General features: G+C 43.6%; 1 protein-coding gene across 1 annotated transcript; it reads right to left on the reverse strand.

Moving 5' to 3' along the window:
- Window positions 1-6: 6 nt before the first annotated feature.
- Window positions 7-16228, reverse strand: TMEM129 (transmembrane protein 129, E3 ubiquitin ligase). The gene is made up of 4 exons (XM_074904375.1): window positions 16024-16228; window positions 14799-15273; window positions 12275-12434; window positions 7-4272 (listed from the first exon to the last, which is right to left on the reverse strand). The coding sequence occupies exons 1-4, from the start codon at window positions 16226-16228 to the stop codon at window positions 4024-4026; spliced, it is 1089 nt and encodes a 362-aa protein (XP_074760476.1). The 3' UTR covers window positions 7-4023.
- Window positions 16229-19232: the final 3004 nt, after the last annotated feature.

A 19232-nucleotide genomic window follows, 5' to 3' on the forward strand; every position in this document is an offset into this window, starting at 1 on the left:
TAAAGTCAACTGTATTTTTATTCAGCTCTTCAAAGATTTTTAAGATTAACTACATGTATTTATTAAGCCTTTTCTGTAAAAGCTATCCAATACTGTCCATTTTAAAATAGGTAAACTATCCAGGTAAAAACCCCACATGAATAACAAACCCTGCAGTATATCTTTGGAAGAAGATGTCTTGTAATGCATGTAAGAGCTTGAATATTTACATCTCAACTCCTTGAATATCTCAAAAGTCAAAATTTCTTAAGAAATGGCACTCAGAACTTTAGTCAGTTATGTCTTATTGAGGTTTAGCTTGACTGGAATGATACATAGCTGCAGCCTACGAGTTTCAGCACAATAAAAATATGCATACTGAAGAGATCACATAATAACCTGGTATTTGTGTTTGAGTTATGGCAAGCCTTATGGTAAACAACTGAATTCATATAATGAATTCAACATATATCCTGCTTTGACAAAATGCATTTTTTGGATTAGCAAACTATGCTAACCTAAAAAATGAACAGATAAGATATTTTACCAGTATCTTCTGGAATGTTACAATAACAGAAATTACACAACTGTGGAAATAAATAATATAGCCACAGCCCATGTTTTCAAAACACCTGTTCAGCTGCAGCACATAGGGAAATTCAGGCTACACATGTATACACACATATGGGGTCTTTATACTGACACCGTGCACCCACATACAGATTGTCATACTGACATTACATTTATATAATGTACTTCAGATTACTAACATTGCCTACCCACAAGTCTGTGATGTGGAAGAACATACACAGAGCTGAGAAAGCAACACCTAATAATTCAAGAAAACTCTTTTAAGTAAATATTTTAGCCCATCATGTTACTTGGTTCATTTTTTTCTTAGAAAAGTGGTGTAAAAAGACCGAATCTAAACCCTATCCTTATGTTAAGAAACATATCAAGATTGGGTGGGAGGCAATGTATTTAATTTTACTGCACAGATCTTCTCTAGAAACAGCCCTATATGCACACATGACTCTTTAGATAATGACCTGAAGCTATCATGAAGACAAATGCCTATTTTTGTACTCTATTATTTTAATGTTCAGTGATTTATTCAAGACAAGTAAGATATCACATGACTGTGCAAGGACAGGTCATGGTTTCTCCTTCTACTGTCTCTACGAACAACATGTCTCATGGATTTTTAACAAGTTGGTTCTCTAACACAGCCTTCACGAAGATTACAAACTTTTGAGGCATGCCAGGTGACTTTGAAAATTTAAACTTGGAAAAAAATGCTTGTTTTAAGGAATTTAAGCCAGGCACTATTATGAACAGAAATCATAATTTTATTTTGGTAATTATTACTAAGTTTTCTAAGAGGCACTTCTGTGGATAGAGCACTACCATTAATAGATGCAAGAGTATTACACATTTATGACTGTTATTTTGTCATACTGTTATCCTGACAAAAGAAGTAAGATGAATAAAAGCAAAGTTCCACTGAAATGAAAACTTCCTATCAATTCAAAGCAGATTTCTGTAAACAACTTCACTGCACAAGCAATTGGGAGACTAAAGTTCTTGCTACATGAGATACTATTGGTAACTGACCTGTTTTTCTCGTATAAAACCATCTGCAACTACATGGATCTGTTATCTATGTTTCTTTACAATTTTAACTTCACACATCTTTACAATAAATATTTTTATTCCAAACAGGAAAAGAGCTGTAGGAAGTGAATGACTGTCAGTGGCAAGACCACAACTTCAAAATCCTACTCTCTCTTCTGCAACTATTTCAAGGACCACATACATCCCTTATATCTGTGCCACATCATGTAAACTTTACAGAAGCAAACGGTAGAAAATGCTTATTTGTAAAGGCTGCTGTGTTGTGAGGAGGTGGTGAATGTCAGATGACACTACCTGGCCCCATAACAATTAAAGTAACCTGCAGAGACTATTTCAAACTTCCAACTAACTTTCCCACAGGAGTACTGGAAAATATTTTAAATTCAATCACTGATCAGCTTGTCAATAAATCTGAATCTCAGGAACTCAATCCTATTCAGATGAAGAGAGACATCCCACTTAAGACCTCTTTGGGAAAGACAGACAAATCCATACTACCAGTCTCAGTGTCAAATTTTCACTCTTTACAATCCAAAACAACAGGTAATGAAAAGCAGAAAAATCACCGTTATTAATAGGTAGTATAGATAATTGCATAGTAGATGTTGTGTATGTAACAACTGAGATATACTCAAGCATCAGTGTCCTTAAACCCAAACAGCTAGGACATTTATAAATGCATATTATTAAAAAAACCCCGAAACAACCCCCCCAACAATATAACATATACGTTAGTTTTCAAATAATGCTGTCAAATCTGCTCTCAATTCCTTATCCTTCTCCAAAATACAGTTTGCAGTCACATTTCTAACCATTTCTTGGGTGGCTGGTTCCCAGTGCAGTTTGGTGCATTCACCACACAACCTGCAGCTAGGCTGCAACTAATGAAATCTTTTGTGGTTGTGCTTTCAGTACTTGTACCGTTTTTAACATCCTGCCACCTATTCCTGCTCAAAGCAGTTGCTGGTCATGGTAATAAAGATGCTTTCCTGTAATCAGGATGGCATGTCATCTATGCATGTCATCTATGCAAGTCATTTACTGGTAAGATCCTTCTGATTATACAGGTGGGAGGTATTAGGACTTTTATTCTCCTACACCAAAGCATTAAAATATTCCTTTTCCTAACTATTTGACCCACCTGTCTGCCTGAGGTTACCACCCCTCCAAGATAAACAACCCGAGCAAGCAAGTACCTGCATCTCAGCCCCTGCAGTGCACAGGTCAGTGTAAGAACTCATGCATTCTCCAGCAGCTTGAGGCTCTCCACCAAGCAGTATGCCAAATAATTGTTCATTGAAGGGTGTGATGGACAGCTACAACACTATGCACTGCACTTAGGTCATGTAGCACTCCCTTAAGTGTATGGAAAATGCTTTGATTTTAATTTGCAAGTTATTCTGATGCAGATCAGATCAAGAAGCCTGCATCCTACGAATATCAAAACACTGACTACTGCTTATGATCAGTCTTAAATTGAAAGCCTGAAAACCTTTTGTTAATGATGGTCATTCTTTTGGGATCTAGCATGGAAACTTAAACCTCTGTGATCCTGGCATCTGTCTCAGGGGAAAGGTTACCCCTCAGAAAAGCTTACATGCTCTGAAATAGCTGAGTATTCTTTCAGACTATTTAGATAGACGTTTGCTGCACTCCCTTCAAATGTATAAAAAAGGTCCGTTACCTCTTTAAAGAGCATTGAAACCCTAAGCAATGTAGCTCCTGGAAACCAACAGATTTAACAAAGCATAGTATTAGCAGTGTAGGTAAATGGGTATGTTTCTGAATCCTTCTGTTGTTTGAAATACATACATCCATCAAAAAATAAGCTAGAGGCAGATTAGTGGAATAAAAGGTCCCTACAGGAGCTGTACATCTTCAAGGATTAAATTCCTTAGCCTACAGAAAGGGGACCCGCAGAAGGAACACATCTGGTACAACTGTTTGGTGAACATGTACAAAGATTGGTAAGAACTTTACAAATGGATTAGAGAAGAATAAAAGTATCAATGAAGTCTAACCGAAGTAATTTTCTCCATTAGCCTTTTACTAAAGAAACAAAACTCAAGTTAAATTTAAAAAACGTAACCTATGTTAAAACTTGAAAAGAAAAGAGTGCCACAAATATAAAGGGTAACCCTTATTCCATCCAAGACATAAGAAAGCAAAATACAAGTTAAAAAAAAAAAAATAAATCCAGAAACTGACATCCGGTGAATAAAAACTGAAGGTACAGGTAGAAGTGGAGAGAAACTGAAAAGATTTACATCTGTTTTCAACACTGTAAAAGAAGGCTTTGGAGTTTGCACCCATGTATAACATGAAGTCTCAGAAACAAATCCAACAGGCCTTTTAACCAAACCCACTATGAAATACACACAAAAAAGTTAAAACATACCCAAGTATTACTCATCGTATTATGCAAACATCTAAAATGCAAAATTTGGCTCGGCAAGTGGGACAAGGCACTTGGCTTGACAGCCAGGTCTCAGGGTGCTGCTGATCCTGTCGGCTGGCAAACCATTTGCCCATGCAGGTGAGGCACCACATGGGACGACAGTAGCACTGCTGGCATTCCCCTTCGTTTGGCTCCTGGCAGTTCTTGATGAGCTTGATGTTAGCAATGGTCTGCATACACCCTATGCATGGCTCCAGCTCCTAAAGGAGGAGAAAAACATCAAAATTACGAACTGCACAGAACGTTTCTGTTATTGCTCTTCAAAGGCTTTTAGAACATGTGCGCACAAGCATAGCAGGAACCTGAGTTGGGCAGAGTTGGGTAGAACTGCCACAACAGAAGATACCAAACCATTTCAATCTACTGAGCTGTGTTTTATTATTTATTAGAATACCCGCTACTGAATGAGAACAAATTGTCTCTTTAAACAGAAAACCCAGAACTGCTTGATGAGACCAATTAAACAAAAATGACTGAAAATAAACACTCTTTCTCTGAAGAGCTCCACCTGTTTCCAGAGAACAGCAGCCAGAGAAAGGTAAGCAAGCAGCCATCTTTATCATTCAGATATTTTTCAAAAAACATACCAATATAAAGTAAGGCAAATAAAAAAAGCAAAGAGTTCTTACCACTTATTACAGCATATGGCTATTCCTACCTTCCATCTTTGTAAGTAAGAGACATAAATAACAGAGGAAATTGGAGCTTTACTGAACACAGTGAGCACCCATCTTGAAGTACAAGAAATTTACTTAGATAATATTGGAATAACTGGTATTTCCCACAGTTAATTATGCCATGTGAACTTTCAGTTGGGACAGGGGAAGATCATCATGCTATGAAGTGTTTTACAATTAATAAACAGTAACTAGCATTTCCCATGTGTCTTCCAGCCAAAGCTCTCCAAGAACTTCACAGTTCAAAGTTCAAAGACAACACATTGAACAAGCCTGGAGACCTGAATCTTATTCATACAGCTCTGCTTTGTGGTCTCTATATCACACCTCCAGTGCTTCTTCCCTTGTCAGCAAAGGTGTCTGTTCAGCTACACTGGCAGCTTGACTGTGGAGGGGATCCAGATGAAAACTAGTCATCTTTCTTTGCCTCTTTTTACCTCAATCATGTCCCCCAACCACAAAGTCTTGTGTCAACATGGGGACGAGGAGTGTGCAGGAGGAGGACTACTTCTTTCAGAAGCTGTATCAGCTTTAACTTGTGAAATTAGGGCTTATCTCAATTTTTAGGCTGGAAAAGCTCTAACACAGAAAGCTTAACTAACTTTTTCAACTTATTCGTGGAGCTTCAGAATAGGAAAGAATCCCATGTTGTATTTTTAATGTCCGTATCATAATTTCTGAGGTTATTATTTATCACTCAATGTCAAACCAAAGTTCAGTAGCTGAGTTGACACTTAAATGTGTCACAAATGAAAAGCTGTGCAAGAGGGCAACTCTCTCAAATGAACAGTATCTTCTCTTTATTTTCAGCATCTCTTTTCACTGTGTGCTGGCACTGCAATCAGAACACACAACTGCATTATGTGCAGACGTATTTGATCCAGTTTTATTTTAGCTAGTTCATGGAACCATACAGTAAGGACACCACATAAGATGCATGACACTGCCGAAGATATCAAGTACTCACTGCACTAGCTGGAACATCTCACACAGACTCACTATAAGGTCATCAGAACTACTTTAGTTACCTCTGTTACCCTGAACAGTGCTCTAGTCACACTGCTGATTGCTGCACAAGTATTATAACTACCAGGTCTCCGCAAGTATTACTGAAGGTAGGACTCTATGGTGATATTTACAATGAAAGCAAGCCCCAATTAAGAATAATTAATTTGAAATAAAATTGGGATTGCGGGGCTGGCTGGGCATTGGTGGTGAGCAACTACATGGTACGCAACTACATGGTGCATCACTTGTTTGTATATTCTTTTAACATTATTTTTCCTTTCCTTTTCTGTCCTATTAAACTGTCTTTATCTCAACCCACAAGTTTTACCTTTTTTCCCAATACTCTTCCCCCATCCCACTGTGTCAAGTGACGCAGAAGAACAATCTCAAATGAGGCCCTGAGCAACAACAAGCCTTTGAACAAATTAAACGGGACATTGTTCATGCAGTAGCCCTTGGGCCAGTCTGGGCAGGACAAGACGTAAAAAATGTTCTGTACACCACATATGAGAATGGCCCTACCTGAAGCCTCTGACAGAAAGCACCAGGGGAGACTTGAGGTCAACTGCTAGGGTTTTGGGGTCAGGGATACAGAGGATCTGAGGCCCACTATACTAAAAAAAAAAATAAAATATTGGCAGCATATGAATGGGTCTTAGCTGCTCAGAAGTGGTTGGTACTGCAGCACAGCTCCTCTTGGCACCCCAACTGCCAGTGCTGTGCTGGATGTTCAAAGGGAGGGTCCCCTCTACACATCATGCAACTGATGCTATGTGGAGTAAACAGGTTGCACTGATCACGCAACAGGCTCAAATTGGAAACCCTAGTCACTCAGGAGTCTTAGAACTGATCATGGACTGGCCAGAAGGCAAAGACTTCAGAATATCGCCAGAGGAGGTGACACATGCCAAAACCACCAGAAAATGAGAAGCAATATGCCCTATTCACTGATGGGTCCTGTCATATTGTAGGAAAGCATCAGTGGTGGGCTGCTGTATGGAGTCCTATACAACAAGTCACAGAAACTGCAGAAGGAGAAGGTAAATCAAACCAATTTGTAGAAGTGAAGACCATCCAGCTAGCTTTAGACATTGCTGACCAAGAGAAGTGGCCAGTGCTCCTTCTCTATACTGACCCATGGATGGTGTCAAATGCCCTGTGGGGGGTGGTTACAGCAACAGAAGCAGAGCAGCTGGCAGCACAGGGGTCAACCCATTTGGACTGCTGCACTGTGGCAAGATATTGCTGCCCAGCTAGAGAACGTCACTGTAAAAGTACGTCACATAGATGCCCACATACCCAAGAGTCAGACCACTAAAGAACATCAAAATAACCAGCAGGTGCATCAGGCTGCTAAGATTGAAGTGGCTCAGGTGGATCTGGATGGGCAACATAAGGGTGAATTATTTATAGTTCGCTGGGTCCATGACACCTCAGGCCATCACAGAAGAGATGTAACATATAGACGGGCTTGTGACCCAAGGGTGGACTTGACCATGGATACTACCACACAGATTATCCACGAACGTAAAACATGCGCTACAATCAAGCAAGCCAAGCAGTTAAAAGCCTCTGTGGTATGGAGGATGATGGCTGAAATATAAATATGGGGAGGGGAGGCCTGGCAGACTGTTTATATCACAATCCACAAACCCGCCAAGGCAAGCACCATGTGCTCACAATGGTGGAGGCAGCCACTGGCTGGCTGGAAACATATGCTGTGCCCTGTGCCACCACCCAAACACTGTCCTGGGCCTTGAAAAACAAGTCTTATGGCACCCCAGAAAGAATTGAGCAGACAACATGACTCATTTCTAAAACAACCTCATAGACACTTGGGCCAAAAAGAATGGCACTGAGTGGGTATCACATCCCCTATCATGCACCAGCCTCCAGGAAAACTAAACAGTACAATGGACTGTTAAAGATAACTCTGAGAGCAGTGGGTGGTGGGACATTCAAACACTGCAAGACACATTTAGCAAAACCCACCTGGTTAGTCAACACTAGGGATCTGCCAATTGAGCTGGCCCCGCCCAATCAAAACATGTACACACCGCAGAAGGGGATAAAGCCCCTGTGGTGCACATAAAAAATATGCTGGGGAAGAAAGTCTGGGTTATTCCTGACTTTGGCAAAGGCAAACTCATCCATGGGATTGCTTTTGCTCAAGAACCTGGGTGCACTTGCTGGGAAGGATGGGTAAGTCCAATGTGTACCTCAAGGGGATTTGATTTTGTGTGAGAAGAGCCACTGAATTAAATTGTATGATGCCAATTGATATGTAATACTATATGTCATTTATGGTTGCTAGATGACATATCAGTAAGAATTACTCAGATTAATGAAGAATGAATTCTGATGAAACTGAGCAAAGTGCAGCAGTGATAGAACTGGGCAAGCCCAGCAGTGATGGAACCAGAACTGACTGCATCATGGAACAATCCAACACCACACACCATCTCTCTTGCCCTGAAGGGCTGTTATGACAGATGGAGCCCAAAGTCATGAACTAACTGAACTCAATGGACATTTTAGAGGGATGGCTCACAGACTAAGGGAACAGTATCTGTGTGTATATATCTAAAGACAGGAAAGGTGGTGGTGATTAACTGAGATGTATTTTGAAGTGTGTGCTACAAGTGGTGTACTGAGCAGGGGGCACAGACCCTCGGGATAGAGGAGAGCCTACCAGTAAGATCATTAAATGAACTTTCTACTGTTGTTACAAAAGCAGCCTGCCTTCAGGCTGTGAATGACAGGGGTGCACATGGTAACTACCCTATCACTGCCTCTGTAGACCCTCAGGCTGTGAAACCACTGTAAGGGGAGCCCCTGCTATCCTAATACCATACCTGATTGCAAAAATGGACGAAATAAGACAAAACATAGAGCATAACACTCAGAAGGGTCAGGATGCCCAAGTGCCTCCGATCCACCCTGACCTGGGCAGAACTGTTGCATGGCATTGTCAGTCATGGTCAAGAGATGGGGTGGGACGAACCGACACCAACTGGGCAATCTTGAGCTGAAGCAGAGAGCAGACAGATCTGGCAAGTAAAACAGACTCCCCAGAAACCCCAACACCTTTCCCAATCTCATAAACCCCCCAGTGAGGTAGCGGAGCCCTGGAAAAGATGTAACAAACTCTGGAGAAAAATCTTAGTGCTGGGCATACCTCAGGCAGCCATACAGAGTCAGCTGATGGGAACTATACTTAGTCTGACCAAGGCTTTCTGAAAACAAGGGGTATCAGGGAATCAAACCAAACAACCGTCCGCCCCCAAAGACCCTGCAAATAACCCTTTTAGACTTCTTAGAAATTGCAAACCTTGAAGCCAAAAAAAGAGTGAGTCCTGGACAGCAACTTGAGCTGCTTGTCCAGAGGATTAAACTTATCAATGGGATCACACAGAAAGCCCTCACATTTATGTCCCAATCAGCTCCCAAAGACAGCTAGTGAATTTTTTAATTGTCATAGAAGCTTAAATTTCAATAATCTTAAATTTGGATGCCCAAAGAATTGACATTAAGCCTGGTCAATGGAGGGTTAATATAACAGGATTTACCAACAAAGGTAAAACATGCCCCATAGCTAAAGTAAACTTGTTATTGCCAGGGCAGAAAAGGATATCAAGGCACCAATTAGCAGTAGTTTCAGAGAAAGAAAACGATTTAGGCTTTGATGTATTAGTGATGAGTTTGGAAATTGCGGATGGTAGTGTTTGGTCTTTTGGCTGCCTGGAGTGTCCTTGGTTAGCTGAATGAAAATTAGCAGCTACCCCTGGGCGTCAGTGAACTGCCGTAGTTAGCTGCACCCATGCTGCCTGACTCAAAAATAACTAACTTCCCTCAGTATCCTAGCTCTGCTGATGCTCAGACGGGTAATGTAGAAGTCATAGGTGACCTGGAAAAAACACACATTATCTCCTGAACACACTCCCCATATAATTCAGTTTTTCTAGTAGTCCTGGCTTAGATATTCTAACCCATGCATCTGTATGTAGTCCCAGATATTTTTCCAAACTACCTGGATCAATTATATTGAGGGGTGTGCCATTTATCGTCCATGCCAGAGAGTCATTGATTGTATAAGGGTCCTTTGTAGCCTGGATGTAAAAGCCATGGCACTTCTCCCCTTGTGTTTTGAGGCCTGTTAGATTGCAAAAGACCTCTAAAATGTCACTGTTTTTCTTCATTCCATCTCAAGATTCACTTAATAGGACCAAGTTGCCTGCAAAGGCTGCTAGGTGCATATATATATCCTGGCTACTAATGAAAACCAGTCCAGAATGACCCTGCCAAGACTTGTGTTGTTTTCTCTTTCCAGGAACGGTACTGGGAATGATACCAGAACGTCTCTCTTGGAGACTAGACTGATCATCAGGAACATTCATCCTTCTCACAGGAATAATCATTGCCAACATTGACCAGTTCTGGTTTACACCTCAACAAGCCCAGTGCATGGGGTGGAGGCCCTCACTTCTTTTATTTGTGCTCATCCATACAGTAACTGTAGTACATTCTGCATCACATGTTTAAAACTGATGGAAGTACAGGAATATTGGGAAAACCAACAAAAGACCTAACAATAACAATCACCGATAAACATGCAATTGTGAAAGCAAGTCACCTTATTTTTGTTATACCAGCTGACAGAATCTCTGTTGAATTTAACGTGACAGATTATTCAGAGGCAAAAACCTACACAACTGTCAGGAAGACAAATCAAACTCAATCAAAAAGCAGAGTAGGCTGTTCCCCATGCCCCAACTGTATCATTAGTTTCCTCTTTAATGATACAACTACAGAAGCAGTGCGTCTGTGGACAGATAAAGGTAGAGACAGCAGAAGGGGACTATCCTTAAAGGTCACACTACCATCTACTCCCAGACATCACACTGTACCACCAACTACTACTACTGATCAGCCTGCTCCCTGTTCTATTACTCCCACAATCAACCAAGCTATGTAGCCACAAATTTCTGAGATTGAGCCCTATGCTACTAAATGTACAGGACAGGAACAAGTTATGTTTAACCTGTCATGGTCCCTGGAAAGGGTAGAACTGTCCATGTATGCTAATTTGTATAAGAACACTTTGCAAAGACTTAATTGTTGATAGAAGTTTTACCTGTAATGTGTCCAATCAACCAAATGTATGTGCTTGTAAATTCATAAACATTACTGGATATGACTAATTATACAGCCCCAGTGACCTCATGTGCACCGTTAAAGGAAAAGTACATGCTATCTCAAGACCTTTTACCTTTCCCCATCAGAATGAACTTGATGATGATTCACAAGCTACTGAAACATAAAAGACTTACAGTCTGTATTAGAAAAAGTACAACAACAAAGCAAAAACACATTAATAACTGTACATCATGATGGAGAAATACAGCATATACTAGCAAGCATGAAGAATGGTGGGAAACACCACTGGTGAGAAACCCTATCAGATGATCTCATCAGTAACGCCATGTTATGTCCTGTAGTAATAACGTTTGTTCTTCTGGTAGCTTGCTATTATTGTCCTTTTATATATTTGAGTCTGGTTTTTGGCCCAATCAGTATATCTCACTGTAAAACATACTGAATATCTTGCTACTGATTGTATGGACCTATCTTATAATTAACCTTAATTAATTTTGTATTTAACGCTTAATCCTCCAGTAGACAACATGATGCCATTAGCATCTTGTATTTATAGCACAGAGGCAAGAGGTGATGGCACCACCACTCTGTGAAGTCAATTGACTGTAGTTCTGGGTGGAGTGTGACGGATACACCCACCCTAACTGAGTAAACAGCACTTTGGTTCAGGCATCACCAACAAGGAGGTCTGACTGGAGACAGCCCTGCTGTGCAGACCTTGAGAAATTCTACTAGGCCAGATCTTCTCAGGATGTTAAAGGAATCTAGGCCATGTCTTATCAGGAGCTAACAGTGCCAGCCTGAGCTGGAACTAGAGGAAACTAAAACTGCTACAGCTGCACACCTGCACATACACCAAGGGAGTTTGACTACAAGTCAATCACTTTACACTATAAAAATCCATAGCCCCTTGAGCCCACTGAGCTCTCCTGGACAGCAGCAGGCTGCATGTGGTGATCTCCCCTTGGGTAGAATGCCTCTCAAGGTTACTCCTCAAGGTCGAGAGATCCCTTACCCTGCATCTGTTATCGCCTGCAAGGTAAGTGACATTTATATTACATCTAAAGTATACTGTATGCAAGCTAGCTGAATTATTAGAAGTGGTAGAGTGTCTGACTGCTGTTCAATTACCATTTAATTACCATTTGATTACCGTTTAATTACTATTTAATAATTATAATTTAATCATCATTTATTCAGTGTTTAATAAAACCTTTTGGTTACCTCCACAACAATGACTTCTCTTAGTAATTCACCAGTGACAGCCCTAAGTAAACAGTTATCAATTACACAGTAATCACAGGCTCACCTGTATTGAAAAGTGTAATTATCACAGTCTCACATGGATAGAAAGTCTCACCTGAGTGCTTGGAACAGAATACGTCTGATTAATTTCCACCAGAGATGTAAAGGTTTCTAGAAATAAATCACTAAGGCTTTGATGGATCACAACATTAGCTGCATTGCTGATGGGAGCACGGAGCTTTTCTCGGAGCTCTCCATACTCCGTGGAGTTCAACCTGAAGAAGAAAAGATGGAACAAAATGTTACTTGTGATTATCCATTCAAATACCTCGATACATCACAGAGGTTAACATCCGAGAAGTCAATCCACAGAAAAGCTATTTAAGTTGGTACACACTAGTCAGAATAAATACACAGTGAGCATTTTGTTTTCCAGTTGTTGTTTTTGACACAACTTCTGTCGTTAAGGAGGATAGAACATCCTGTCCTCCTTCATATGTGTCAGACTGCTGACTGGATATGCCAGAGATTAGCTAAAACTTCATACAAAAATAAAGGCTTCTGAAGTAATCAGCATGAAGAAAAGCAATACAGGTACATAAACCATACATTAACTGTAAAGTACTGCAAGCACAATTTCTGTCTACCTTTTTATTGCCTATTTACTTAGACGGTATCCAAATTGTAGTTTATAAACTCTCGAGGTCAGAATTTAAGTTATATCACGTGGCATGTATCATAAGGTGATGTAGTACATAAAAGTATCAGAGGAATGTCAATCAGTATCAGTTTCTATGATTTTATGATATAATTTTAGATAAAACCTGAAATTTCACAAGGGTTACAAACAGCTGCTGAATGTGATTTTCTCTTTGATTGAAGGCTGTAACAAGCTGCGTTTCACACTAGACTGCTTCTGCTAGAGTAAGTCTAAGTGAGGCCCACAGACCTCAAGCGGCAGGAGACCTTGAGCAGATCCTGTAGTGACACATTACCGTTGTTATCCCTTTTTAATGTAACAGTTCTGAACTGCAGATCCAGAACCTCCCAGCTCACTGTTTCCACTCATTAAACATCTTTCATGCAGAAGCCCTGGGAACATTGCCCTGAAATTCCTTGTCCTTCCTACCACTTGCTGAGTTCCCGGAGCCCAGTACAATGCTATGCTGGCTTAGCTTTAGCTGCTGGTGGTCTTCATTGTTTTAACTACTATAGGATAATGTTGTTTGTTAACAGATGCTATCTGTGCAAATAACAGAGACCTTTCTATCCGGACGAAAATTCACACTGAACATGCAGGGAAACGTGACCTGCCTGCACAAAAGCATTTTTCTTCCAGAAACATCTCACCATATCTAATTCTGATTCTAGATATATACAACAATCCTATATCCTTAACAGGGGCATTTTGCCCTATATCCCTTCTCTTAAATCCCGTACAACTGCATCCTCGCAGAGATTTGCTATTTCTGACACATCTTATTATAAGAACTGTTAAACAGTGTTCTCGGTGCTGTTCTGTTTAGCCACAAAATAAAGTTTTGGGGTTTGGATTTTTTTTCCCTAAAAGGAATTGTTAAAGAAGCCATGATTTTCTCACCTGGGGATGTAGTTTCATCACTGGCACTGAAGCACGCACAGAAGAACATCATTAGTTGTTTAATACTTATTTGGTCACCTTTCTCACAGGTCTATAAAATTCTCCTCTTCAGACTGTCACGCTTACCTTAACTAACCTCTTGTTCTGAGCTCTGTTCACCTGGATATCTAACACAATCACCTCTGTGCCTTCCTCACACTTGCCAGGACCCCTCTGCTCACCCACAAGTCTGGTGATCTGCCTACTTTTAATTACACAGTAAATAAGTGATGCTGACCTATAAATTTACAGCAAACATACATTCAAATGGCTTTTCAAATATATTGTTTTAGGAGCACTAACACGGCTTTGTGTACTCCTTTTTAATGGCACAATGACAACAGAGACTTTAGCACCCTTCTACTCAGTGTTACAGGTTTCTGCGGAACTTGTACTTTTGTCTAGCTACATAGAGAGACTGCTGAGAAAAATAGCACGGGCTCTTGGAAAGCAAGCCCTAACAGTTCACAGCATGTTTGCTATGATTTACTGCTATGAGAACACATAAATCAGAAATGGACCAAAATTACTTCCTTGCTTTAAGGGCAGCTGGCTTGCAGTAGCTCAGCAAGAACTCTTCTGAGCAGTGACAAAATTATGAGCCTTGAGCAGAATCAAAAAAAAGAGTCATGGGTGAACAACAGCCAGTTTTAGTCTGGAAGACCAAAGATTCTCTTTCATTTCTGTTCTCCAACTTTCACCCAAGTTTTTCAAGTTACTCCTTCCTGCACCCAGCACAATCCTCTTCCCAACAATGGATCAAACAGAGCAGTCCCTCTGTTTAACCACTGTGCATCCCATACTGCTGGTGTATGAATCTTTCTAAACAACCTTTCTCCATTGCACCGCGTGGCAGAACTGCACATACAGCATCTCTGAACGCCAGGCAGGGAGCAAAAAGGAAGGGACAAGGCCCAAGGAGTCTTCAGATCTGCCACAAAAGCACTCCACTAGCATAATCAAATAGCATATATATAACATAACAGGGTAGTTGTTTTACCGGATATCAAATGCCTTCACATAGGGATTAATACTGGCAACACGGATGGTGAGGAACTGCACAGGCACGTTTGAGTCCGGGGTGAGTTCATGCTGTCTGGAGTCTGTCACCGTCAAATGAATGTCCTGCTGCTGGGCAACATGTAAACAGTAGGTGGTCACTTTAATCACCCATGTGTCCGTAACAATCACCCTCGCTCCTGGGGCTCCAGTAGCAAATTTGTCGATTCGCCTAAATTCTGTATTGATGGAAGAAGCTACTGCCCTCCAACCCGACTGCGGGAGAGCATGAACAGCGAGCGTTCGGGCTAACGGATGATTATTCCAACCTTTCCGTGACCAGTAATATGCCAGGGCACTGGTGACTGCTGGAAAGAGAACAGCGAAGAAAAAGAAAGTTTTCCATCCTTTTGAAGCCAGGTAGAAAAAACAAAGATGTTTTTCAGGTGCAGCAAAGCACATTCCGAGGTAATAACCTGCAGGGAAAAAAACTTACTTTCAGAAAGCAATTAAGTACACGCATAAACGCATACCCCTGAATCTTATAGTTATCTAAGCAGTGAGCTCACCTCCAGGAGAGCTGCTGTACTTCTGGATGACAACTCCAAATTCAAGTCTCTCCTTGTAAGCAACCTCAGCTAAATTCTTACCTGTCACTTATTTTTACCAGAATTAGATAGCTAAATGAAGCCGATTTGAATTTGTAAGTTGAATAAAATTACCTGTATGGTGCCACGGTTACCAGAATTATGTACCTAAAGGAAGCTGATCGGAATTTGCTGGTTGAATAAAATTACTGGGAAGATGCTGCCTTTACCAGAGTTATATATCTAAAGGAAGCTGATCGGAATTTGCTGGTTGAATAAACTTACCTGCAAGACGCCACTTAGTTTCGGTAGAATTATATGGCTAAAGGAGGCTGATGTGAATTCGCTGGTTAAATGCCATTCCTTTGTAATGACATGGGCTCCGCTGCAGGCAACCAGTTACCAAGCTTCGGGTGTCCCTTCCGCAGGAGGTCGAGCGATACTAAACCACTCTTATTCCCAAACCGCCCCCCGTGAACCGAGCCACCCGCACCTGCGTGCGCCGACACGCAGACACCGGCGGGCACCCCGCCGAGCACAACAGGCTGCCGAGCGGGGCTCACCGCGGCCGCGGGTTCGCCCTCACCCCCGCCCGGTGCCTCCCTCCCTCCCGCCCGCCCGCCGCCGGCCGGGGCTCACCCAGGGGCAGGAGGGAGTGGGCCAGCAGCGTGCCGGTGCTGCGCCGCAGGTGGTACTGCACGAAGGCCGCGTCCTCGCTGCCCAGCCAGGCGGCCAGCAGGCTCTGCACCGTCAGCCCCGCCGAGCGCACCTCGTCGGGCGGGAACACGAAGCAGACGGCGAACACCAGGTAGGCCAGCGTGAAGGTCACCGCCGGGCTCTCCATGCTGCGCCCCGCCGGGCACGGCCCGCTCCCGCCGCGGCCCGCCGCCGCCCCGCGGCTCCCTGGGAGCGGTAGTTCCCGCCGCAGCCCCGGATGGATGGCGCGGCCGCGGGCGGGGCCGGCCCGCCGCTTGCCCGCCTGGCGGTTCCGCTGGGGCGGAGCCGGCCGCGGCTGCGGAAGCACAGCGGGTTGTCGGGGGGCGGCGGGCCCGGGCGCGGAGTCCCCCGGGCCCGGGCTGCCCAGCGGCAAACCACCTCCCCCCGGCCAGGGCCGCGCTCCAGCCGGGTACCGGCCCCCTCACTCGCCCGGGAGCCGGCCAGGACTCGAACCTCCCGGTGGCGCTCCCTCCCCGTGGCCTCACGCTTTATAAACTGCCACAGGCCTGGCCAGAGCATCTAATTCCTGTCCTAGACTTCAAAGAGCTCGCCTGGGTGAGGGCAGCATCCTTCTGAAGTAGGCAAATGGCCCGGTTTATGTAACGGTCTGGGAAAACTCTGCTTTGTTTTTGCTGGTGTGCCTTATGTAATAATTACTTAAGGGAATGATCGGGACGGGGACGTAATATCTTAAAAGGCCTTAAACGGAGATGGATTTCAAGATATCTTTGTACACTCCCAAACACAGTAAAGGGAGAGGCCTGACAGGGATCTCTTGTTCCTATCAAAGTACAAATAATAACTCATAGCTACAAGAATTGCCATTTCCCTTAGAATACAACAAACCTTGTACTTGCAGTCTGTAATAACCAGAAACTGTCGTATTTATCTCTTTTAGAGAAAGGGGAAATTGCATAACTGGAAAAGCACAGCAGAGAAAGCAGCACGCAATGTTATACACTACTACCGACGGGGAACTAAGTCAAGAGGAAATGCCGCCCCCGGAATGTGAAATCTTAGCTGGCAGATGGCTGATGTCTTAGTGTTGTTGCTGGAGATGGGGAATTTGTGGTGGTTTACTGACTCTTGAATAACAGTTCCATCAGTAAAATTATGCTTGAATTATGGGCATCTTATTTCCTTCTAAAAGATGTCCTTGTTAGCAAGTTTATTGTTTTAACAATCATTTCATTATTGCTAATGCCTCGGTTTTAATTTGCAGAATGGACTACAAAGTTCAATAATAAAAATCAGGTTGTGAAGCAGTAAGTGTTCTTTCTGCGGCTTTATTCTGAAAATTGTTGAGGCAGATTACTGAGCTGTGGATGTACTTGGGGCTACAGGGGACTGATGGGTTTATGTTGTGAGGGGGGAAGAGAGGCAAAGTGCTCTAACAGCTACACAGGACAATTGTGCAAAAAGTCCTGAAGATAGTGGAAGCTCACATGGATTTATTTATTAGCATGGATCTCTGAATGGAACCAAAATTTAAATGCGGACCTTCTTCTTCCAAAAGCTTTCCAGCTTCTGAGCTGATCCTGCATTGATTTCCGCATCAGTATGTTTCATTTCCTTTTAAGAGTCCTAATGGTGTCAACACTGTTTCACGAACTTGCCACAGGACCAAGTCTCAGGGAACACTCCAGTTTTACTTACATCGACCTCTTTTACAAAGCCTTGTCCCAGACCCAATTCATCTGTAGCAGGCACCTACAAGAATATTGGAGTCTACATCTCAAATTCTGGCCTGATTTTGCTTTGTGTGGAAGTCAGGGTGTGTGCGGCACAAAGCAGTGAGAACGGGCAAGTGCCTGCCTGGCCTTCCCCTGGACACAAAGCAAGGCAATGGGGAGGTGATGGGGAAGCTGATGCCCTGGAGTACACTGATGTCCGTAAAAACCTGTATGGGGCTTCAGCACTTTGTCCCAGACCTCTTACTTCGCTCCTTCCACTGCAGAAGGGTTTGAGACTTTGCTTTTCTAAAATTTCATGCTAAAGGATGTCATCAGAGAAAGCTGAGAGGAGACCTCATCACTCTCTGCAGCTCCCTGAAAGGATGTTGTAGAGAGGTTGGTGCTGGTCTCTTCTCACGGGTGATTAGTGATAGAACAAGAGGGAATGGCTTTAAACTCCAACAGGAGAGGTTTAGACGGGACATTAGGAAAAAAAATTTAACAGAAGAAGCAGTCAAGAGAGTGGAATAGGCTGCCCAGGGAGGGGGTGGAGTCCCCATCCCTGGATGTGGTTAAGGGTCATTTAGATGAGATGTTGGGGGATGTGGTGTAGGGGAGAACTCGTAGAGTAGGGGTGATGGTTGGACTCGATGATGCCAAGGGTCTTTTCCAGCCTGAATGATTCTGTGATTATTTACCTCAGGATTCGCAGACACAAGTCTCTGTCCCCAGAAACAGTTTTAAGTCCTGTGGGGCCTGATCTTGCGCTAGCAGTAAATAGCACTGATACTTCCCGTGGCTCTTCCCGAAAAAACACCAAACACGGATTTTTTTCCCAAAGGCCAGTTAGCGCTTCCGCGAGCATGTGTCTGCAGCGAGACTTCGCTGCCGGCCGCCCCCGGGCCGAACCGTTCAACCGCGGTTGGAGCCAGCGCGGCGCCATGGCGGACCCCGCGCACTACCCTTCCCGGCATGCTCCGCGGGGGCTCAGCGGCCCAGGGTCGCGGCTGTCCCCGCCCCTCTGCAGGGCGCCCTCTGATTGGCTGACGTTCCGAATGCCGCTTCCTCATTCGCGGGTCGGGGCTGCCGTTGAAATTTGAAATCCTGCGGCGGCGGAGGGAGCGCTGCTCGCAGTGGCCGTGGGGAGTTCGCTCCGGCTGGGTCCCGAGCATCGCCGCAGCCGAGCGCTCTGTGGGCTCCCACCCGGGCTCCGCCGGCAGGTAGGGGCCCTTTGGGGAGTGCTGGAGAGCGGACAGCGCCGATTGTCTACGGAGCTGCGGGCTACCCCACTGCGGGAGGGGGGTGGGGGGAGCTCCGCGGCGCCCTCTGTGAATTTGGGGGTGGTGTGGGCCTGGAGGGGAGGGACAGAGGCTCGGGGACCCCTTCTGTGAGTTTGAGGGTGGTGTGGGGCTGGAGGGGAAGGGAACACAGGCTCGGGGGCCCCCTCTGTGGTTGTGG

This window comes from Athene noctua, chromosome 4 (assembly GCF_965140245.1).
Source record: "Athene noctua chromosome 4, bAthNoc1.hap1.1, whole genome shotgun sequence".
NCBI lineage: Eukaryota > Metazoa > Chordata > Aves > Strigiformes > Strigidae > Athene > Athene noctua.